This window comes from Rutidosis leptorrhynchoides, chromosome 5, assembly GCF_046630445.1.
Source record: "Rutidosis leptorrhynchoides isolate AG116_Rl617_1_P2 chromosome 5, CSIRO_AGI_Rlap_v1, whole genome shotgun sequence".
Lineage (NCBI taxonomy): Eukaryota > Viridiplantae > Streptophyta > Magnoliopsida > Asterales > Asteraceae > Rutidosis > Rutidosis leptorrhynchoides.
The window spans coordinates 441,440,634-441,466,638 of NC_092337.1; the positions used below are offsets into that span (position 1 = coordinate 441,440,634).

Genomic DNA, 26,005 nt, shown 5'->3' on the forward strand with positions numbered 1-26,005 from the left:
AACAGAAAAAGTATAGGTTTATAGTCGGAAAAATAAGTTACAAGTCATTTTTGTAAAGGTAGTCATTTCAGTCGAAAGAACGACGTCTAGATGACCATTTTAGAAAACATACTTCCACTTTGAGTTTAACCATAATTTTTGGATATAGTTTCATGTTCATAATAAAAATCATTTTCTCAGAATAACAACTTTTAAATCAAAGTTTATCATAGTTTTTAATTAACTAACCCAAAACAGCCCGCGGTGTTACTACGACGGCGTAAATCCAGTTTTACGGTGTTTTTCGTGTTTCCAGGTTTAAATCATTAAGTCAGCATATCATATAGATATAGAATATGTGTTTAGTTGATTTTAAAAGTCAAGTTAGACGGATTAACTTTTGTTTGCGAACAAGTTTAGAATTAACTAAACTTTGTTCTAGTGATTACAAGTTTAAACCTTCGAATAAGATAGCTTTATATGTATGAATCGAATGATGTTATGAACATCATTACTACCTTAAGTTCCTTGGATAAACCTACTGGAAAAGAGAAAAATGGATCTAGCTTCAACGGATCCTTGGATGGCTCGAAGTTCTTGAAGCAGAATCATGACACGAAAACAAGTTCAAGTAAGATCATCACTTGAAATAAGATTGTTATAGTTATAGAAATTGAACCAAAGTTTGAATATGATTATTACCTTGTATTAGAATGATAACCTACTGTAAGAAACAAAGATTTCTTGAGGTTGGATGATCACCTTACAAGATTGGAAGTGAGCTAGCAAACTTGAAAGTATTCTTGATTTTATGTAACTAGAACTTGTAGAATATATGAAGAACACTTAGAACTTGAAGATAGAACTTGAGAGAGATCAATTAGATGAATAAAATTGAAGAATGAAAGTGCTTGTAGGTGTTTTTGGTCGTTGGTGTATGGATTAGATATAAAGGATATGTAATTTTGTTTTCATGTAAATAAGTCATGAATGATTACTCATATTTTTGTAATTTTATGAGATATTTCATGCTAGTTGCCAAATGATGGTTCCCACATGTGTTAGGTGACTCACATGGGCTACTAAGAGCTGATCATTGGAGTGTATATACCAATAGTACATACATCTAAAAGCTGTGTATTGTACGAGTACGAATACGGGTGCATACGAGTAGAATTGTTGATGAAACTGAACGAGGATGTAATTGTAAGCATTTTTGTTAAGTAGAAGTATTTTGATAAGTGTATTGAAGTCTTTAAAAAGTGTATAAATACATATTAAAACACTACATGTATATACATTTTAACTGAGTCGTTAAGTCATCGTTAGTCGTTACATGTAAGTGTTGTTTTGAAACCTTTAGGTTAACGATCTTGTTAAATGTTGTTAACCCAATGTTTATAATATCAAATGAGATTTTAAATTATTATATTATCATGATATTATCATGTATGAATATCTCTTAATATGATATATATATCCATTAAATGTCTTTACAACGATAATCGTTACATATATGTCTCGTTTAAAAATCATTAAGTTAGTAGTCTTGTTTTTACATATGTAGTTCATTGTTAGTATACTTAATGATATGTTTACTTATCATAGTATCATGTTAAATATATATATATCCATATATATGTCATCATATAGTTTTTACAAGTTTTAAGGTTCGTGAATCACCGGTCAACTTGGGTGGTCAATTGTCTATATGAAACATATTTCAATTAATCAAGTCTTAACAAGTTTGATTGCTTAACATGTTGGAAACATTTAATCATGTAAATATCAATCTTAATTAATATATATAAACATGGAAAAGTTCGGGTCACTACAATTTTCTCTCTCATTTCCAGAGTATCTAGTCATGATTATATACTATCTCACATTCTAAATCTTATTCGTCCGCTCGTCCGAACCACCGATCATCCTGGTATAATAGAAGAATTCAACGAGCTTCGCGCTCGGGTAGTGGCTTTGGAGAATATGGTGCGAAGGTTACAAACACCAGCAGCAGCACCAGCAGCATAACCAGTACCACCATTATCAACAACAACAGTACCATTACCACCACCAACAACCACATCCGCATCCCACACCTCAATATCACATCTAAAAAACTGTACTTCAGATATCAACATCATACGCACCGTAGATACCAAGGAGTGCCAACAACAATAAATGATGAAGTAGTGACTCATAACTTCATCGAAGAAATATTCTACGGTGATTATGTAATCTCTAAAATCTTAGAGATTATTTATCCCAGTTCTAACCGTAAATCAGATAAATAGAAGGAAGAATAGAAACCCTGACAAGAATGATGCGTAAGGTACAAGCTAGACTTGTTTTACCAACATCATCAATAGTACCCTTAGCCTCACCAGCACAGTTAGTGCTGTCAACATCATTAGAATCATCAGCACCTCTAACATCACAAGTTCCGCCAGTTCAAGAAAGCACCGTGGATATTATTACAAGTCAACAACGCGTATATTTGTATCAACGAGTTATGAAATATTAACTCATTCCCTCTGAAGAATTTATATGTATATCTTATATATATTTTAAAACCATCATAAATCTTTTCGTACTAAGCTATTAAGTATGAATTGAAAAAGGGTAAATACTACTCGGTTAAATTCATATTACTAATATGCTATGATGTACATCCTTCGTTAACAACTTAACCTTCGTTAACTACAATCTCTGTTTCAATCCAAAGAATTCTGTTTCATAATAAACCAAGTGTATTATTCAATAATATGGTTGATTTTACACTTTCATCTTCGATGCACTCGAAACTTTCTAGAAAACATCATTTGCACCTTGCGAAGTTTGCAAGAATTCCACGAATATCAACACCCTTCACCAAGGAATATCAATAAGAATAAATAATGAAGTATTGATTTCATTAGCGAAATACTCCGCAAAGATTATGTAATCTTTAATATTTTAGAGATTATTCATTTCTAATTCAAGCCGAAAATCAAATGAGCTTAATATGATATTAACTCATTAAATCTGTATTACATCTGAAGAAAATATACATACATATATTTTCATAAAAACGGTAATAAAAATTCTTTTGTACAAAGTATTAATTGTGAAATCTTTAACGGGTAGGTAATACTCGGGAAATATATAAGTTCACAATTAATATGTTATATTGTACATTCTTCAACTTTGATTCAAAAATTATTAACTATGCTCACAGCGATATACAATCGTTTTCATACAAATTCAATTACATATTCTGATATTAACGGATCAGAATCCAAGTCATAACTCTGAACCGGTGAAATCATTCTTAGATCTCTACATCTTTTAAAGATATACTTTGACTTCAAAAATGTGAAAGATCCTTTAGCATTGTTATTACTGAAAATAACCTTGCAATTTCTTTTCAAAGTATCCAGTATTATCAACCGTTCAACCAGTCAACGATGACCTTTCAGACTTGTAACTTTGGCATATACGTTTTTGTTATCGGGGAATCTTTCATGTTCCACCACATTAGCAGTAAATTTACCAACAACTTCATTTATCTTTGACCTTCCGAAAAAAATCCTTATACTCATTGAAACCGTATCATGTACTCATCCACATCTTGTAACGGCAATTGCCATACCAACTATCGGGAATTAGCAATCAGTATTTTGAAATCTTGTAGCACGTCTACGCCAACAGTTATATGTGTACATATAACGTCTACCTCCTGGACTTACATACTTCGAATGTGAAGTTTCCGAAAAACACCCCAAACTACGAAACTAGTTCTTCGAATTTTGGAAAAATGTTGATGAAGCAGCAGAAACTGTAAACGACCTTAACAGTCAAAAGTTTGATGATAAAGAATAGTATGGTGGTAAAGCTGAGAAAAAGAGAAAGTTTGAAACTGGAAAACGGATTGAGCAAAGTATGAAAGAGGCTGTGGATAAATCACTAGGACGAAACCTGTCTTCAAAGAATCCAAATGATTCAGTATCTGCTGAAGCCATTAACGAATACCTTGCTTCCGAATCTAAACCCTTGCGGACAATATTCTTCATCATCCTCTGATATAAGAAATTCTAAGATATCATCGTATCTTTCATTATAAATATCCTCCATATTTCTGGAGATAATTCCATAATCATTCTTATCGAAAATCAATTTTCTCCTTACGATATCTGTGTTACACCATAAAAGAAACTATTTTAGTTTCTAAATTCTGAAACTTTCAAGTTTAAAATATAAATGTTTTGAAGTAATGTTGGGAATTGAAGCATGGGTTAGTATAATATAATGACACTTGATCAACGTGATTATATTACAGTAAGTCATGCTGAGTTTCTAATGGAACGTGATAAAGGTTCACATATCACACCCTCATCATAAACCATGTTACATAACTCTTTCATTCTATATAATCTCTAAATATATCAAGAAAATATATTTCTTGATGATTCGGTCTTTTCCGGATATTCTAGTAATTTGACAAGTCAGATTGTGCCATTACCGTTTCTTTCTTAGAACGTTAATTATGTTTTTTTTTACCGAAATTCATACCTACGAATTCTGGACCATTATTCGCTTGACTTAAGGTCGAGAAGAGAAAACGAAAGCATGAAGCTCCGAAATATAATGGAGAACATAAAGCCCGATAACAACCCCGAAATTACAAACCGTGTATATCAATGCGTATAGCAATATAAAGACACGTGAAAACGACTTTGCTACAATGATTTGCTACAGTAAAACACTATTTGCTACAGTAAAACACTATTTGCTACAGTAAACACTATTTGATGTCGACGAACTAGCAAACAAAAACAGGATAAGGCGGCCATGCGATCGCATGGCAAAAACACTGAAAACTCATGCGATCGCATGAGGTACTGTAGCAGGCCACATACTATAAAAGCTCGATTCATTCCTATGTATTATTATATTTTTTTATATTATTATTATTATTATTATTATTATTATTATTATTATTATTATTATTATTATTATTATTATTAAGATTAATATTATTATTATTAATCTTATTATAATATTATTATCAGTAGTATATATACCTAAAATACTACGACGAGGTTATGAGCGTGTCACCTTCAAAATGGGTTTTTGAGCGGGATAGAGCTAAGAAAATTATGGGTTATTGCCAAGGAGGTTATGGGTAATGTTCGAGGGTATATTTGTGAATCAAATCTAGTGTTTATCATCTCTGTTGCGTCTACGTACTTTCCTACAATATTGAATCTCAATATTGATACGTAAGCACTCATATTTTATCTTTTATACATTAATTGTGTATCCATGTCTAGTGCTCGAGTATATATATTTATGCATGCATGTATGCTAAATTTCATCGTTAAACAGTGTATAATGAATCACAAATTAAATACATAGATTACTAGTAAAAGGTATATGATATACATGTTTTTGGAAAGCTGGCGAAAAATCAATAACTTTTCATTTAGATATCGAATAATTTCGATGAACGGATTAAAAGATATGATCAACTGAATTATGATTAACGTTAATTGAAATTGCTTTTGAATCTATAATTAAGATTTAAACAACTTGTTTACGAGATTGATAAATTGGATTTTTGAATATTACCAACCGAGTAAATGAATCCTTATATAAGGTATGTCTCGTTTTGTTGAACTATTGTCAAAATTGACTTTTTGAAACGACTTTGGATAACTTTTGTATGTCGATCTCGAGCATTAGGATTGTTATACACTATGACCTGACCTAGCTTGATAGACATTTATTGACCAACATATGCTCTCTAGGTTGAGATCTACGGTAATTTGGTAATTCGAGTTTCGATCACATTTTGGTGAACGACTTTATATGCTGCTAAGGTGAGTTTCATTGATCCCTTTTTAATTGCTTTTGCAATATATATTTTTGGGCTGAGAATACATGCACTTTATTTTAAACGCAATGGATACAAGTACATACTAAATTCTACACTGAGTTTGAACTGAAAATCCCTTAGCTTTGGTAACTAGTAACTGCCAGTTATAAGAACTGGTGGGCGCGAGTAGTAGTATATGGATCCATAGGGCTTGATATCCCCGTCCGAGCTAGAGCACTAGCCTTTTAACGGATGTATGCTATTTGAGAAGCGTACACGTTGGTTTGCGTGTATTATTAAGATGATTATACAAAGGGTATAAAATATATATACGTTAAGTTTAGTTACCAGGGTGCTCAATTTCGTAGAATATTTTGATAAACGTTTCTGGATGAAACAACTGAAAACTTGTGATTCACCTTTACATACAGATTATACGAAACAATAAAACTATGAACTCACCAACCTTTGTGTTGACACTTGTTAGCATGTTTATTCTCAGGTTTACTAGAAGTCTTCTGCTGTTGCTTATATGTTAGACAAGCTATGTGCATGGAGTCTTACATGACATACTTTTCAAGGAAACGTTGCATTCACCAAATCATCACCATGTATCTTATTTTGACTGCATTGTCAACGGAAGTACTATTGTAAACTATTATTTATGGTGATTGTCTATATGTAGAAATCATCAGATGTCGAAAACCTTTGATTTAAATATTCATTTATGGTGTGCCTTTTCAAAAGAATGCAATGTTTACAAAACGTATCATATAGAGGTCAAATACCTCGCAATGAAATCAATGAATGACGTATTGTCCATATGGATTTGGAGCGATCGTCACAGCATTCGGTCGACATTCGCTCAATTATTGACGATGGTTTTTCGAAGGAGGTGGTGGAGAGTATTAATCATAAGTTCGATGTTGGGTCTTTTCCGAGTGGGGCCAATCTTGATGTTCCGGTCATAGTCTCAACAGTGGAAACAGATAATGCACATGATAAACAGGAAGTTATGAATGAAGTGGACGACGGGACGGGTGTGGTGGATGCGGTAATGATGGCTTCGGGGTGCTTTGATGCTAATGAGGATAATGTTTCCTCAATTAACTGTAAGAAAGTAGATGTTGGAGGAGTCAAGGAGTTGACGAGTAAGGTGTCGATTGGTGAAAAGGGTAATAAGAACGGCGGAGTTGATGGGGCGTTAGCTAGTCCGTATTCGGCTCATTTTGATGACATAAGCGCTTGATGGTGTAGGTATGGGACCTAAATCTAAGAAAAGGCGAATTGCGGATATTTCGACACCCGTAGCGTGTGATGCAACAACTAGGGCACTTCTTGACAACTTGGCTAACGTTGCTACCGGTAAAGGTGAGGGTCGAAAATTTTGCATTTGTGCCGATAAACTTTGTAAAGGTTTTTGTAGGGGGTGGCATGTACACACTAGCAAATTTCGGTTCAACGGGGGCAAGAAGATTGTGACTAAGAGTGATAAAATGAAAAGAGGCAACGCTAAGAAAAAGGGCGAAAAGAATGGGGCATTTTGTTTACACAATTCAAGCGAAGATGACGAGGATGTGGATGCTCTACGTGGGAAGTCAAAAGATGTTCAATCGACTGACAATTGTAAGTGGAAGCGTGTGGGTTTGGGAGTGGGGCGGACATTAGATGGAGTTGGTTTTTTTGATGAATTTAGGAATGGTGGCTTGAATACGGATGGGATCGGTATTGAATCGACTTTTTCGTTTAGGGCTAAATTGGATGATGGCGTAGGCAACAAGAACATTGGTTCTTGATTTTGGTTGGTCTTGGTTTTTCTGTTAGGTGGTCGTTCGCTTTAATGTCTTTCCTTTGTTCTTTATGTATGGTTATTTCGCGGGGAGGCTCGATTTAGTTAGCATTTTTGTTTGCCTTGGTTAGGCTTTTGTAATGTTCTAGCCTCGGCCGTGGTGGTTTGTATGCTTCTTTGTTTCATGTCTCTTTTTGAGATTAGATTTGTTATAAAAGTTTTTGTTTTTTTGCCAAAAAAAAAAAAAAAAAAAGTTTCAGTAAAGAAATAAGCTTTTGCCAAAGAAATAAGCTGAGTTCTCGTTGACCTTATTACTCCAGTATTTACAGTATTACATTTTATGTCATAAAATCCGGTCATTTTCCACCGTATTTGCAATGGCGACTTTCACTTTCTCAGCTTCATCACTTCACTCCAATACCAAAACCCTAACACCAAAACCCACCCTGCATTCCCCCCTTTCTAAAACCCTAATCCATTTTCCAAATTCCCCCAATTTTAAATCTTCAACCTCCTTCATCAATCACAACACCTCAGTCGCACCTCCCATCAGATCCACCATTTCCGACACTCTAACCACCACCGCCGCCGCCACACAAACCCTAAAATCTCGTCTCAAAAATGGCGAAACTGTATACGGTCTATTCCTACTCTCCTTCTCTCCTACTCTCGCCGAGATCGCCGGTCTTTCCGGCTACGATTTCGTCGTCGTGGATATGGAACATGGCCCCGGCGGCATCTCCCAAGCCCTGTCATGTCTCCACGCTCTTGCCGCCGCACGTACGCCGGCGATCATTCGGATACCGGATTCTGATCCAGCCTGGGCTAAAAAAGCGCTCGATCTCGGACCTCAGGGAATCATGTTCCCAATGATCGAGAATCAAAAAATGGCTAAAAAAGCAGTGTCGTATTGTAAATTTCCGCCTAAGGGAGTTCGCGGTTCGGCTCATACTGTCGTCAGGGCGTCTGATTACGGAATCGATAATGGGTATTTAAGTAATTATGAAGATGAACTTTTGATAATGTGTCAAGTGGAATCTGAAGAGGGAGTGAAGAAGATTGAAGAGATTGCAGAAGTTGATGGTGTTGATTGCGTGCAAATGGGGCCGTTGGATTTGAGTGCGAGTATGGGGTATTTGTGGGACCCTGGGCATAAGAAAGTGAAAGCGATGATGAGGACAGCGGAGAAGGGGGTGTTGAAGACGACGGAGAAGGGTGGTGGTGGTGGAGCGTATTTATCGGGATTTGCAATGCCGCATGATGGGCCCGAGGATATGAGGTCACGTGGGTATGGTATGATATCGGGGGCTGTAGATATTGGGTTGTTTAGGAGTGCTTGTGTTGAAGATGTGAACAAGTTTAAGATGAAATCGAATGCTGTTGATGATGATGATGGTATTGAGAATGCAGAAGTTAGTGAAGACAAGTACTGGAGTGAATGAATTATCATGATTTGCAATTTGCATTGTTTTTCTTTTTCTTTTTTCAATAAAGATTTGTGATTTGCGATCATTATGCAATTGCTGTAATCCAATTATTGCAACTGTTCCTAATTTTCCAAAAAGGTTAAAATTTCTAGCAAAATCTTGTTTGTGATAAGATTAATAACCAAACATAAGTTATAAAGTTTACACAACTAAAACATAAAGTTATAAAGTTACAGTACTAAACCACAAGTTATAAAGCTTACACTACTAAACCTTAAGTTATAAAGCTTACACTATTAAACCATAAATCATTGGCTTTGATTCGCTGCGTAGGTTTGTTCAGGAGGTCTAACATCAGAAAACTGGGTAGTCATGGGCTTCGATTCAGCAAACGGGCTTCTCGTTTCCACACTGTCCGCTTCCATATTAGAAGCCCTAGGAGGAGACTGGGGCTGTACCTCAACTTCAGGGTAAGCGGCCTTGAATCTTGCCCGTAACCCACCGTCTACTAATCGAGCTCCACTTAGTTGATTGCCAAGTGACATCCACCTGATAATTGTCAAAAAAAAAAAAACTATCAAGTTCACATTTTGACATCATTATTAGTTCAAAAAAAAAATGTGATATGATGTTATAATACACTTACCCTGCATGTGTGTTGTGCATCCTAGCAAACAATTCAAGCTTTCTTGTCCTTGGACTTATTCTCTCCAATAAAGGGTACATCTGCAAGAAAGATATGCATTAGATTTATTATCAAAGACAGACGCAAAACGGAAATAGAAAGCAAAGTGAAAATCCAATAGGGACTAATATTTTATGGTATAAATGTGAACCTCGTCTGGTTTTCGGCTAGTTTCTCGAACCTCTGCAACAACGACATCAGTATCAATATTCCTGTTCATAATTGGATCTCCTTTAATACCAACTAGGCAATGTTCCTTGCTATGATTCAGCCAATGGCCAGTGCGTCCTGTTCTTATTATTCGCTGCAACTGATTGGTCTTCACCCATATAATTTCCTCAACGCGCTTGTATCCCCACAACTCCAAACTGTAATACGTAATTGAATCAACGACATATACTTGGATATACATACAGCGACATTTTAGGCCTGTCTTATTCTCAACTGAAATACAGGCTGCAGATTGTAATGCTCCTAGAAAGGCATATTTTTCGAATATAGAGGAGTGAAAGTTCCCAACAATCAATGACTTTTTAATTTCCTTATATTAACCGTACGCACGTCCGTTGTCATCCCCACCGCGCTTACGGCTCTATACCCCAACCCAACTAGCTCTAACCCCGGGTCCTTCCTTTCTATTCCTCGGTAAGTGGACCGTAGGAGAATGATAGGATTTCCAGAAATTGACAAAGTAATATTTCCAATTATGCATAAAAAAAAAAACATCCCCTTTGAAACAATAATGGATTTTTCTTCAAATTTTAGGTGGGATGGGGACACTGTTAAAAAACAGCCCAAGGTATTCTGTTAGTATATAAGGGCATAGTGGCATTGCATACAAGTATTATTATGTATTTTGGCTATAGTAGCTTGGGCATGAATATATATATATATATATATATATATATATATATATATATATATATATATATATATATATATATATGTGGAGGGAGGGAGAGAGAGAGAGGGGGAGAGAGAAGGGGGGGGATCCAGAGGGAAGTAACATAACGGGGGAAGTTACGTTTTTAAAATTTTTTTTTTTTTTTTACAAACAATAAGATTAGGTGAAAATATGATCATGTAAAAAAGACACTTGGTGATAAATGTTATTAGTTTGACCTAGAAAACGCTCAAAAAATTAACATTCATCGTGATGAATGTTATTTAGAAATTAGGGTTTAGAATTTAGGGTTTAAAATTAGGATTTAGAAATTAAGGTTTAGGGTTTAGATTGAAAAAAAAATCACATAAGTTGAAGAAAAAAAAAACGCTCGAAGAAATAATATTCATCACGATGAATGTTATTTCTTCGAACGTTTTCTAGGTCAAAATAATAATATTTACCACAAAGTGTCTTTTTTTAATGTTCATATTTTCACCTAATCTTAATGTTTGCAAAACAAATTTTAAAAAATGGCGAAAACAAAAAAAAAGATTTACTTCCCCCCTTCCCCCTACATGTCACTTCCCCCTTGATCCCTTCGCTATATATATATATATATATAATTAAAGGAGCCTACAAAGACTAATCCGACACAACAAAATTAAGACATGCTAAACAAAAAAAAGACACACAAGAAAGCACACCACGAAGATGTTAACAACAAAACAATGACATAACACTATAACGAACAATCTTAAAAGAGATACAATTTCTAACATCGAGCCCACAACTCTAAGAACCTACTAATTTGTTACCTATGAGCTCTGAATAATTCCTCTAACTATATATTACTTCAAATTATTTAAAAAAAGTGAAAGATTAACTTACTAGAAGAAAGAAATTAAATGATGGCATAAAAATAAATTATTAAATTTTTTGGCTTAATAGTTACAAATTAGGATAAAATCTTTAATTAATCATATTATAGTACACTTAAGATTCTCCACCTATATATATAGATATATAATGACCATCATTATTTTAACACTCATCATTATATTATAATTAGTCATCAACATTTTTTTCATTTATGTGGTTGTATTGCATGATTTTCCGTATACATTTTCTTGATCGAAAAAGACGCAAAAGACATAACACTAAGTTTCACCCGAAGTTGCATTACTTCTGTAACGTTTGTTCGTCTTAATTTAAAACGACAAAAGCTTTCAAAACGTTACATTCGAGTATTGTAAAAGACTTTTTAGTCTTTTGCCGCTTTAAAGTAAAAGACCTAATGTTACAAAAGTAGCGCAGCTTCAGATGAAATTTGGTATTATGCCTCTTACTTCTTCTTCGATCAAGAAAGTGTGTATACAGCAAATCGTGCAATACAACTCCATAAATGAAGAAAATGTTAGATGACTAATTATAAAATAATTATGATTGTTCAAAGAATTATGGTTATTATGTATCCATCTCTCTCTGTGTGTGAGCGCGCGGAGGATTTTAAGTTTAAGTCTATTTTAGTATGATTAATCAAAGATTTTATCCTAACAAAAATTTTAGTAATTAATTTTTATACTAATATTTAATATATAATTTATAATTTATACTCGTATATTGTAGTGATTAAACAAAATAATCCCTTTAACTTGAAAAAATATATATATAAACTAGGAAGAAACTAGAGGAATTACATAGAGCTTATAGGTAATAGATTGGTAGGTTCTTGGAGTTGCATGCTCGCTATTGAGTTTACAAATTCTCTCTTTTAGATTGTGCGTTAGCATGTTATGTCTATGTTTTGTCGTTAACGTCTACTTGGTGTGTTTTCTTGTGTCTTTTGTTTGTTTAGTATGTCTTAATTTTGTTGTGTCCGGTTGGTCTTTGTATTGTTTCGTTTAGGCTCTTTTATATTATATGAAAGTCGCCATTATATATGTGTAGATATATATACAACAACAACAAAACCCAATACCACATAAGTGGTGTATTGGGAGGTGAGATGTAGACAATCCTTACCTTATCCGAGAATAAAGACAAGTCATTTCTCCACCCAGAGTGGAAACACTCTCAAAAGTAGAGAAAGTCATCCCCCTCTCTCTATTCGACGAATAGAGAGATTACTTCTGAGTGGACCTCCAGCCAATAAGTAGGGAAAAAACTTTAAAAAAAATTAAATTAAATTAAAATTAAAAATAAAATTGAGATGTCATGAAAATGGTAAAATCAAATTCCCATGGGTTTTAAATCCTGCCTTAAATTTAATTTAGGCTCTAAGAGTCAGTCAAGTCGCCAATAAATCGACGCTTGCTGTCGACTCAATAACTAGAGCCGATATATATATATATATATATATATATATATATATATATATATATATATATATATATATATATATTAAAGAGAATCTAGCTCCGCGATTGTGCTAACTTCATGCCCAATCCACTATAGCCGAAATACCAAAACACAAATATAATACTTGAATGCAATACCACTATACTTTATGCCCTTGTATACTAACAGAATACCACTATATCATGGTGGGCTTGGGCTGGATATCCATGAGCTCTTCTCTATCAGGTTATTCTTTATCAAATACTACTAATTGAGTTATAATTATATTTCTTGTTCTTTTGTGGCAGATCCAGTTCCATGTTTGAACATAAGTCATCTTGTTGCATCCTATACACGACTTCATATTACTATGTACATGATCAATCCTCCATAACAAAAATAGTTTCCGTAACTGATTTCTCACTTCCTACTCATTGTGTGACCAAACATATTGACCTAATTGACACCCCATCCATGATTCCATCTATCCCACACACATACTAAAGAATAGAAGATAATTGCCACATTGATAGATCATATAGTTTACCTAAGTTATTAGCTCATTCTTAAACATTTTAGGGATATTATTTTTCAAAAAGCCATATTATTACTCTTAGCTATATATACTATGTCTTCTCTACACACATACACACCATCCATCCATAAGTCCTTTCATGTACTTCTATCCATGTGTAGCCTAATCATGAACCTTCGATTGTTTATTCCCCAACATAAAATCCAAGCAATTTTCTTACACTTTATTCTCTATGCCTATTTCATGAGCATTGATTCAGTTTTTTAGTGTATCATTTATCCATCTAAAGCAATACAAAATCTAATTTACTCCATTTATATGCATCATAAACAGGATAATCCAGGGAGCCAAACATGGGACACCATTTTAAAAAAGTAATTATGTACAAAGAAGCACTAACTTTAAATCTAATTTACTCCATTTATATGCATCATAAACAGGATAATCCAGGGAGCCAAACATGGGACACCATTTTAAAAAAGTAATTATGTACAAAGAAACACTAACTTTTCATTGTCATGCTTCTAAGAAAGTTAAAAGAATTGCATACCATTCACGACCAAGTTCCATTGCTCGTCCAGTCACCCAGAGAAAGATAAGACCATCAGTCTGCAACGCTTGAATATTAAGATTGCGCATTTCATCATCAGCCATGGTGCCATAAGGTAACTCCATATGAATGTCCCATGGTGGATCAGCCATTATCACACCATATTGTCCTAAAATATCCATTCTAAAGTTTCTAATGTCACAATTAATCCATTGTGACTCACCAAGCTCTGCTTCTGAACAATACTCAGCACGTTGAGGCTTTAAAGACTTTGAAGGATGACCCATCATCATATGTGGCACATCTGGTGTTGAATCAAGTTCATAATGTACATACTTGCAAGTCTGTCATACAAAACAGATGTGCAAATTCATATCAAAACAATAAAAGAATAAACTAAGAAGATTATCCTTCAAGATGATACAAAAGTAGGTAATGATTTATAACCTTCATGTGACGGCACGTGTCAAGAAAAGAACAGTCACCAAGTTGCATATCAGTATGAGCAGCAATTATACGCCTGAAATGAACCTGATACATAATAACAGCCCAGACTCAGTTAACCTGTATCTGTCTAATTCATTGATTCATAGCATTTGCAGAAAAATATAAGCCATTGTTCTCAATTCTACTCATTTCTTAACTGTCACATACCTTTTCACAAGAGATAAAAGAACCAGATTGACGCATACAATCTTCTTTAGTCAAAGCAGTACAATACTCCTTCACTTGAGAACCACCTTTACTTTTGAACTGAAACAATCATAATAAGACGATGTCATTATCGTTGCCATTAAATATCAATCTATTCAGATTCAAATAAAGCAAATTACAGAAAGATGATAAAAGCACAAACCTTTGCAGCAACAGCAGTTTCCTTTGCGGTGGGCCTATGAATAAGATCCAACAACTCCTCTCCTGCTTTAGATTTCTGTAACTCTTTAAAAGACTTTTTATTAAGTAAAGCTTCAAGGTCCTTAAGATCATCTTCTTCAGTCCTATTTGGCTTCCCATTCGAACCACCACCGGGCCCACCGCTCATAGGCGAATACATCCCCATCGGAGGCGGCCTATGCATCGGACTAAGACCGATCCCTCGCGGCCTACCCATCATCCCCCTAGGTCCCATCATCTGTCCACCATCTCCTTGCCCTATCCAACCACTATTAGTTTGCTGAGTCGCATTACCAATGATCGAATTATTCGAATTCGATTCATTCGGTTTACTTTCAGGTAACTCTTTCATTAACTTAGTCCTATCAATCCCTTTCACTAAAACCCTAACTTTCCCATTCACTTTAATTTCATCCAACTGAAGGCCACCGTTATCCTCCGACATTGATCTCAACGCATTCTCCACCGCCGTAACCGGTTCCCCTCCGGCGACTTCCCTCAACGCCGCCTTCTCAGCCGCTGTAACAGACTGAAACCCCTCACTCTCCAATTTACTCACCACCGCCACCGAATCAATCTCCGTAAACGGAACCCTTTCCAGCAAACAAACCGCCACAATTGACCTAACCGTAGCTAACGGCGCGGCGACTTCATCCGTTACCTCCGCCGAGTGTTTCGGATGTGAATCGCCGGAAAGTTTTGACAATTTGAGAGCTGGAGCAGGTGGTTGGATACGGCGTTTGGTGGTGTTAGGGTTAGGGTTTGGAAGGGGGTTGGGAAGAGGGGTGAAACGACGGTTGTTGAAGGATGAAACGACATTGAGATGGAGATCGAGAGATGACGCAATGTCTGGAACGACGCCGTTGTAATGGAGAGATGATATGATATCGAGCTGTGAATTGCGTAGGGTTTCGATACGTGATTCAATTTGTTGACGAATTTCTTTGATGTTTGCGATTTCGTCTGTCGTGGTATCTGATTGAGTACTAGTCTCCATTTTTTTGTTCTGAATGAAGAAGACCCGGCATTAAAAGGCTTTTATATAAAAAAATTCAGTAGATTTATAAGTTTATAAGGTTGCGTTTATAACACCGAATGATTTAACGTTATATGATTCATAATCTGAATGAAAATAACATGTTTGATAATTATTTTGAACAAATAATGTGATTAATTTAAAATTATCTTATTAACCTTTAACGTGAATAAAAATTACAATATATTTGTTTAATAAATATTTTTTATATAGTCAGGACCGTCTCGTCAATTCTAATTTTTTATATGGGCCCTGTTCAGTTAACATAAAATAGGCCTTTTTCTATACAAAAGTTTTAAATATATGTATGAACAAGTTCAATAAACACTATAAAATTTGGTTAAATACTAGCACTATAGGCCCCTTTGAATTATGGGTCATGTGCGAGCGAACGTGTTGCACGCCCTCAAATCCGGCCCTGGATATAGTCTAAAAGTATGTTACATAAAATTTAAGTGATTAATGGTTAAGAGATAGTTCCAACTCTGAACGGTTTACTATTAAATGTTGAACCATTCAGCATCATCTGTCATTCAAATGTTATAAACAAACGCGCTGTATGTTGAATAGTTCAGCATTCAGCGTTGAACCATTCATTTAGAGCACTGGGTGTGGTGACGCATCAGTTCAGTGTTAGTTCAGTGTCTTGCTGATGACTGGACGCTGACTGGACTGACATTGTAAACTGACATTGGTGAAAAAACAGGGGAATTGAGACGATTGTCAGTTCAGTGTCTTGGAGAGAGAAGATAGGGTCCACCAATTATTTATTTATACATTTTCTTATATATTTGTAACACATTATTAAATAGAATTAATAAAAATACGAACAAATATTAAATTAAAAAATACATTAAAAGTCCTAAAATACACTTTTATTTAAAAAAAAAAAAAATCCTAAAACGATTACAATTAAAAACCTAAAATTAAAAGTTACAAAAAATAAAAAAGTCCTAAAATTACTTATTAAATCCTAAAAATTACTTATTAAAAATAAAAACAATTTAACGGCCATAGCGAGTCGGAGATCCGGATTCATGCGAAGACGTATCATCATCTCGACCGTTCGAAGCCGGAAGGCTCCACACGTTCCTACAGTACAACGTGATACGTTTGTTCGTCAGTTTGGCCTTTTCGACAATTCGTTCCCACACGGCTTCGGATTGAAATTCCTTGAACAAATCCGTGACCTCGTCACAGTGCCAAACATCGGCGACGCTTGTTTACACCTTCCCACACCTCATGCTCTTACGAGGTAAACATATGCACCTTAAGTTTTACATTTGAATAAAGGATAAAAGATTAACTTTAGTTTAAGTGGGTTAATGAGTTAAACGACCCCTATGTCTTATTAATCGTATTCTCGAAGTTGAGATTAGTCTAGATTGGGTTAAAGGATTAAATAGAGAGGTGACGTGTGAAGAAGCTGCTCATGTTGGGGTTAATTTTCCTGATCGATTTGTGGACTTAACGTGGGCGTTAGGGAGGTTATTATTAAGAAGGATGTGGTTGAAAATGCAACAGGGTCAAATGGATAGCTGCAAAAAGGTGTCGTAGGTCCTGCAGGTTCCTGTCCGTTCACTAAACCTGGTTTTGCCGCTACATTCTCAAATAGGTTGGGTGATCAATCCAAGGTTGCGGGTTTTGGTTGCAGTTTAGGTGTTATGGACCCGGTAAGGTTGGGTCATACGGGATGAGGGATGCACAAGTTTTGGAAACAAAGTCTTGTGGTGTTGTCAGGATAGATCATACATCGTATTCGATTCACTTAGATGAGATCAATGTAACACCCCGTTTTTCAGTTACGCGTTATTTTAAACGTCATTCGAAATACGAGGCATGTAAGCGTATATTTGGATCCCAAATATTGAGTTAATGTTCTAAAACTTTACCATTGGATAGTACACATCATTACGTTTCCAACGATATTTGATTCATCAAAAACGGAGCTACGGTTTGAAAGTTACGACCAAAACAAGTTCCAGTTTTTGTCTCAGTTCATTGGGACGCCGTCCAGCCATTTTGGACGCCGTCCAAATGGCCTGACGGGCCAGCTGTGAAATTTTAAAGTTTTTAAAAGAGGGTATTTGAGTCTTTTCACTTGGGGGTCAGTTGAGCCATTAAAACTGATCCAATTTCATTCTTATCCCCATTTTCACCTTCTCAAACACTCTCATCCATTCCTAGAGAGAAATGACCCATTTTAGAGAGAGAGAGAGAGCTTGGTTTGAGGAAGAAGAAGAGTGAATCGGGTCAAGTCGCGAGAGTTAATGTTGTTCACCTCGTTCACGGCTGCGTTGTGGTAGTGTTGGTAAGTTCTAAATCCAAATTTCATTGTTAAGATTATTGTTTGAGTTAGGGTTTGTGCTAGTTAGAGTTATAACCCACTTATTGTGAAATTTTGGGGTTTTGGGTAAGATTCATGTAAGTAAACCTAAATTGGTGACTTAGGGTTTTGAATGATGAAATTGTAAGTTTGGATCTTGCATGTGTTGGTTAAACCTTAGAACACTTGTGTGGACTTGATTTGTAGGTGTAAACCCTAATTTAGGTCAAAATGGGTTTTTAGTTGAAATGGGTTAAGTGTTCTTGATTTTTGGTGTCAAATGATGATTTTGAGACACAATCACTAGTTGTTAGTGATTGTAGGTGTTTTGGGTATAAATTGACAAGTCGAAGTGAGTTAAACCTAATTTGGTCTATGGGAAGTCAAACTTTGGTGTTAAGTGTTAAATTGGTGATTTTATGACATAATCCCTAGTAATGGTGTTTATGGGTCGAACTTGACTTGTTTTAATGGTTAAGTGCAATTTAGGTCAAGTTGCACTTATGGGTTGGTTTTGTAAGATCAAGTGCATTAAGTGTTAGATTGTACTTGTTTGAATGGGTCAGAATTACCACCCGTAGTGGTAATTGGTGAAGTCCCCTTTAGGTGTCTAAATGGGCGGTTTGTGGAGGTCGATATAAACCCTTGGTTAAGGATGTTGGAGTTAAATTCTCTCGTAGAGAATGTATGTTGATTATTTGTATATCTATATGCGAATTATAGGTAAAAGGTTTGCTCTGTTGCGTTTGGAGGCGATTTACATACATGATTTGTGCGGGCATTTCGAGGTGAGTGGAATAATTATGCATGTATATATATAATGTATTTATTTGTGTAGCGTGAGATGTGAAGTGTCGACGTATTAAGACACCACGTTTCACGTGATGAGTGAAGTGTCGACGTGTTAAGACACCACTTGGGGTGAAGTATCGACGTGTTAAGATGCCACCCCAAGTAATATGAAGAGTGAAGTGTCGACGTGTTAAGACACTACTCAGAGTGAAGTATCGACGTGTTAAGATGCCACTCCAAGAAATGTTATGGGTGAAGTGTTGACGTATTAAGACACCACTCGGAGTGAAGTATCGACGTGTTAAGCTGCCACTCCAAGAAATGTCACGGGTGAAGTTTCGGCGTGTTAAGACACCACCCGGGGTAAAGTATCAACGTGTTAAGATGCCACCCGTGGAATTAGTGTACGACGTGTTAAGTACTCTAATGGTTGTTATGAACACCGATGGGAAATTCAAGTACTATTCCCTTGTACTATTGGTTAACCATGGTTATGTGTTGTAGTGTAGCATATTATATTGTTCGAGTTATATATGCTATTGTTTATGCTAGCTTGTGGTAATGGAGATTTAGCGTTATACGTTGCGATGGTATGCTATTTAAATTGCTAGCGTGTATGGGGTAATTGTGTAAGTGTTTGCAAGTAAGTAGATTATATATGTATATGTATAATTATTGCATTCACTAAGCTTTTAGCTTACCCCTCTCGTTGTTTACCTTTTTACAAGTATTGTGTTATGAATTTAGCTAGTTGTTAGGCAAGATGCGTAGAAGCGCTTGGGCTCGATGGGGTAGCTTTTGGATGTATGGACGCGGATTGGGGATTTGGTAGTCCCCGGGATTATGCTCTTGGTATTGGGTTGGGTTATTGAGTCTTAACCCGTATATGTGATGTAAACACTGTTGGTTAAGATTCAAATCATAATATTCAAAGGTTAATCACTTTGTTTTGATGATGACACACAAGAACCTAGTAGTTAATCGTATGTAGGACGACATGAGTTCATAAGCCTAAACTATCTCTAGCAAAAGACCAACACATAAGTAATTATCTTGGTAAAAATGCTACACGGCTGTACTACGGTCGACCTTGAAACCAACCGTGTGTGTCCTGTATCAACGAGTTCAAGGTTTTCTAAAACTGTAAATCTACGGCTGACTTCACGGACGACCGCAGCCCGACCGCAGTTTTCTCTGTTACCAAATTCATCCCTTTAAGATAGACCACTTTGAAGCATATATAATTTATGAAACCTTTTTAAACACACTTATAATAGTTGCCCTTTTTGATCTCAAAAGAGTTTTGAACCAAAAGATGTTAATTTTTACTAATCATACCTAATGACATCTTAATGACACTTTAAACTTGATTTAGGCTAAAACACTCAAGTGACATATCCTTTTATCCTAATGCACAGTGTCATTTAAACATACTAATAATGGTCATTAAAGTCTCAATTAAAGAGTTGCTCTCCCATTAGCTCTATGTATCATTATTTGTATGAGAATGTAATTAGTTCAAGTCTAGCCAAGTTGTAATAAGAATCATTATGTTCAAACTAGATCCAAAACTAGTTCATTTAAGTTGTAACACTGTTCTAAAAGGCAAGAAACTCCCATAAGCTAAATGACAAGTGATTAAGAAAGGTTGATGAAGCTTTTGGAAGATAATGGTTTGTCAAGAGACAAAAATCTGCAATTACCTCTTTTGGTAATCAATGACAAATGGTCAAAGATTGAAGACTTTCTTCTTTAATGGACATGTCAACTTCCAAGCTTATGTCTAAAACATAAAGAGTAATGAGGATAATTTCAGAAGTAATTGGCCTTTAGTTGCAGCTATTCAACAAGGGAAAATGACAATTTTTAAAGGACAAAAATGGCTATAAGAATCAGATGTCAGAGGTACACGGTTAAAACACGGTCGACCGTGCAGTGAGCCGTATAGCTTCCAGGCAGATTTCTCTTTCCTATAAAAGCCAAGCCTTGAAGCATTTGAAGACTCACCTCTTGCACTCATATTTTCTCATACTTACTGATATTATTCTTATAATTAATTTGTAATCTTTTTGAGTGATTCTAGCAAGAGTACTTGTAAGCTTAAAGTTGTAAGTTTACTTGTAAACTATCTTCTTAAAGGGATCTAGAGGATTGTTGTGTTTTTACTAGGATAGTTCATTAGGATCTTGTGGTAAGAGCTATAGGTGTTTGTGAAGTCTTCAAAGGGACGTAAGAGTTCACAAGGTGCGGCTTATCAAAGTACTAGTGTTGTATCCGGACACTCCACCGAGTTTGGAGTATCATAGTGAAGAAAAATCTCAATTCGTAGAATTGAGGAGTGGATTAAGGAAGATTAGTTAACATCTTCCCGAACCACTATAAATCGTTTTGTTTGTTCTCTCTTCCTTTATCTTTTGATTACAAATTATCATATATTTGTATTGTTAGCATTATTAGAGAACAAACATTTCAAATCACACTATATCAAGTTCAAGTTCAACAAAACGCAAAGAAAATTTTGAAAAATCGACTAAGTAATTATTCACCCCCCCTAGTTACTTACAAGTGGTATCAGAGCGGTTGCTCAAAATGTTTTGTCAAAAATTACATATTCGAAATAAAGACTAATTTTTACAAATCTTAGAGTTTAAGATCATGGAACAAAAATTTGAGAACTTGAACTATAGTGAAGGATGTTCCATGCAAAGGCCTCCACTTCTTGAAAGTGAAGGATTTTGCTATTGAAAGCATCGATTTGAAACGTATGTCCGTTCCAAAGATATAGACTATTGGAACATTATTACTAAAGGTGACCATGTTCCATTTAAGTTTGGTGATGATAAGAAAACTAAAATATTGATACCCGAAAAAGAATGAACTAAGGAACATAAGATAGAAGTAGGCAAAAACTATGAAGCTAAGATGACCATTTTTAATGCATTGCCTAGAAAAGAATATGAGAGAGTTTTTATGATGGATAGTGCTAAGTAAATTTGGGATAGTATCATGGTTACTCATCATGGAAACCCACAAGTCATAAAAAATAAAGTAGAGTTGCTTATAACTAAATATGAACAATTTGTAATTGAAGATTATGAAAAAATAGATAGTGCCTACACTAGATTTAACAATATTTGTTCAAGTTTGAAAGCTCTAGGTACAATCTACACGAATAAGCAATATGTTCGTAAGTTCTTAAGGGCTCTACCATCAAGATGAAGACCAAAGGTGACGGCAATTGACGAATCAAAGAAAGCGGAAAAGCTAACTCTAGATGAACTCATTGGAAATCTCAAAGTACATGAGGTTATCCTAGATTAAGATGATGAGTTAGAAAAAGCCAAGAGAGAAAAGAACATGTGACGATCGCTCCAAATCCATATGGACGAACACGTCATTCATCGATTTCATTGCGAGGTATTTGACCTCTATATGATACGTTTTGTAAACATTGCATTCTTTTGAAAAGGCACACCATAAATGAATATTTAAATAAAAGGTTTTCGACATCTGATGATTTCTACATATAGACAATCACCGTAAATAATAGTTTACAATAGTACTTCTGTTGACAATGCAGTCAAAATAAGATACATGGTGATGATTTGGTTAATGCAACGTTTCCTTGAAAAATATGCCATGTAAGACTCCATGCACATAGATTGTCTAACATATAAGCAAACAGCAGAAGACTTCTAGGAAACCTGAGAATAAAAATGCTAACAAGTGTTAACACAAAGGTTGGTGAGTTCATAGTTTTAATGTTTTGCATAATCTGTACATAAAGGTGGATCACAAGATTTCAGTTGTTTCATCCAGAAACGTTTATCAAAATATTCTACAAGATTGAGCACCCTGGTAACTAAGCTTTAACGTTATAATAAGTACCACTGTTTTAACATACATGCAACCAACATGTACAATACACGCAAACCAACGTGTACTAAACTCAAATAGCATACGTCTGTTTTATAGTTCAGGCTAGGGTTTCTATACCTGGAACAGACGGGGATGTCAAGCCCTATGGATCCATATAAAACTACTCGCCCCCACCAGTTCTTATAACCGGCAGTTACTAGTTACCAAAGCTAAGGGATTTTTGGTTCAAACTCGGTGTAGAATTTAATATGTACTTGTATCCATTGCGTTTAAAATAAAGTGCATGTATTCTCAGCCCAAAATATAGATTGCAAAAGCAATTAAAAAGGGAGCATATGAAACTCACCTTAGCAGCACATAAAGTCGTTCACCGAAATGTGACCGAAACTTGGAATACCAAATAACCGTAGATCTCAACCTAGAGAACATATGTTGGTCAATAAATGTCTATCAAGCTAGGTCACGTCATAGTGTATCACAATCCTAATGCCCTAGATCGACATACAAAAGTTATCAAAAGTCATTTCAAAAGGTCAATTTGACTCAATACTATAGTTGAATGATCATGTCAATCGAAACATTTTAACATTTCACATAGTTTCCCAATTCTTGTAAAATTAAACTATAGTTTTTATAAGGCTTTAAAATATGATAAAACAATCAGTTTTGACAATTGCTCAACAAGACGAGACGTGCCTTATATAAAAATTCACTTACTCGATTAGTAATATTTGAAAATTCAATTTATCAATCTTATAAACAAGTTGTTTAAATATCAATTGCAGATTCAAAAGCAATTTCAATTAATGTTAATCATAATTCCATTGTCCATATCTTTAAATTCGTTCATCGAAATTACGCGATTTCTAAATGAAAAGTTATTGATTTTTCGCCAGCTTTCCAAACACATGCATATCATAAACCTTTTATCAGTAATATATGTATTTAATTCGTGATTCATCATAAACTATTTAATGATGAAATTTAGTATACAAGCATGCATAAACATATATACTCGAGCACTAGCCATGGATACACTATTAATATATAAAAGATAAGATATGAATCCTCACGTATCAATATTGTGATTCAATGTTGCAGGAAAGTACGTAGACGCAACAGAGATGATAAACGCTAGGTTTGACTTGCAAATAATACCCGCGAACATTACCCATAACCTCCATTATTATAATCCATAGTTTCCTTAGCTCTATCCCGCTTGAAAACCCATTTTGAAAGTGACACGCTCATGACTTCGTCGTAGTATTTTATGTATAATACTAATAATATTAATACCAATATTACTAATAATAGTAGGATTAATAATAATGATGATGATAATAATAATAATAATAATAATAATAATAATAATAATAATAATAATAATAATAATAATAATAATAATAATAATAATAATAATAATAATAATAATAATAATATAAATATATTAAAGAGACAGAGAGATTGAGAGATAGATTGTTGAGTGAATTCGTCCGAAAAACTGATCGAGCTTTATAGAAGTTTTGTGACCCTGACTGCCATGCGATCGCATGGCTTTGTAGGGTGCTTCCCATGCGATCGCATGGGCTAGCTGTCCTACACTCATCATTTTAACTTCTAGTTTGTCAACATGTTTTTATAATATAAATATAATATATTTAATTTATATAATTAATTATATATTATATTAAATTCACGTGCATAGTTGATTTGTAATTTTTGGTCCGTTGACTCGTACGTTGTCACTCGACTTATGTCCCGGTTTCGGTTTCTCGAATGCATTTTCGTACGCTTAGAAAACTAGTACTTTTCGTTACGTGACGTGTACCTTTATCAAAAATTAAACTTAATCATTGATAAACTATGTCACTCGAAGTGTGATTAAAGTGTTTTGGTTATTTGCTTCTATAAATCATCGTCTCGTAGTATATACATATACATATATACATTTTCATTTTGAAATAGTGTTTTACTGTAGCAAACAGTGATTTTTGAAAACACTGTAGCTTTTCGGGTACTGTAGCAATTCGAAAATACTGTAGCAAATTAGTGTTTTACTGGTTCATCTTAAACGTTTTAGTTAACTTATCTAAATATTAATCGAATCAATAATCGAATGTTACTATCGTTTACTAAATAACTTGAAATCATATATATATATATATATATAATATATATATATATATATATATATATATATATATATATATATATATATATATATATATATATATATATATGCACATTAAGTTATATATATATTGTTCGTGAATCTTCGAGAACAGTCAAAGAATAATTGATTACATGAATATAGTTCCAAAACTTTGAGACTCAACATTACAGACTTTACTTATCGTGTCGAAAACATTAAATCATTTAAAGATAAAGTTTAAATTTGGTCAGAAATTTCCGGGTCGTCACAGAACAAGTCAATCGCTAAGGCTAAGATTCATGATGAATATGACATTGATGATGACGATGATGATATTCTCAATGATGATGAGCAACTCGCATTTATTGTTCGCTCATTTAAGAAATTCTATCGAAGGCCAGGAAACCATGTTCACCCTCCGATGGAACAAAGGAAGGCGCCATTCGATCTCAAGAAAAAGTTTATACGAAAATGTTTTGGGTGTGGTGATCCAAATCACTTAATAAGTAAATGTCCTAAAAGAAAGAATGAAAAGGCTTTTCTTGGAGGTGCATGGGATGATGAAGAAAACGATATTCAAGAAGAAGGAAAGGAAACGTGTCTCATGGCCATTGACATACCAAGTGATGACGACAAGGGATCACAAGTCGGACAAACTGACAATGAGGTACTTCTAAATTCCTTTAAGTTTAGTATTGACAACTTTGCTAAATTGTGTATCTTGAGTAGTAAAGTAAGTGACAAAAACACAAGTCTAAAGGAAGAAAATAACTTGCTTAGGTTAGAAATCTTACAACTTAAAGAAAGAATATTTAACTCACAAGCATGTCTTACATGTGATGACTTAAAACATGAAAACTATGCCTTGAACAAAACTAACA

General features: G+C 34.7%; 2 protein-coding genes across 2 annotated transcripts; one reads left to right on the forward strand and one right to left on the reverse strand.

The window, feature by feature from the left end:
- Positions 1–7,964: 7,964 nt before the first annotated feature.
- On the forward strand, positions 7,965–9,203 carry LOC139850693 (uncharacterized). The gene has a single exon (XM_071840249.1). The coding sequence runs from the start codon at positions 8,003–8,005 to the stop codon at positions 9,065–9,067; it is 1,065 nt and encodes a 354-aa protein (XP_071696350.1). The 5' UTR covers positions 7,965–8,002; the 3' UTR covers positions 9,068–9,203.
- On the reverse strand, positions 9,190–15,958 carry LOC139850692 (putative N(6)-adenosine-methyltransferase MT-A70-like). The gene is made up of 7 exons (XM_071840248.1): positions 14,902–15,958; positions 14,700–14,798; positions 14,493–14,576; positions 14,046–14,389; positions 9,889–10,105; positions 9,699–9,778; positions 9,190–9,601 (listed from the first exon to the last, which is right to left on the reverse strand). Exons 1-7 carry the CDS (start codon positions 15,934–15,936, stop codon positions 9,361–9,363), a joined length of 2,100 nt encoding a protein of 699 aa, XP_071696349.1. The 5' UTR covers positions 15,937–15,958; the 3' UTR covers positions 9,190–9,360.
- Positions 15,959–26,005: the final 10,047 nt, after the last annotated feature.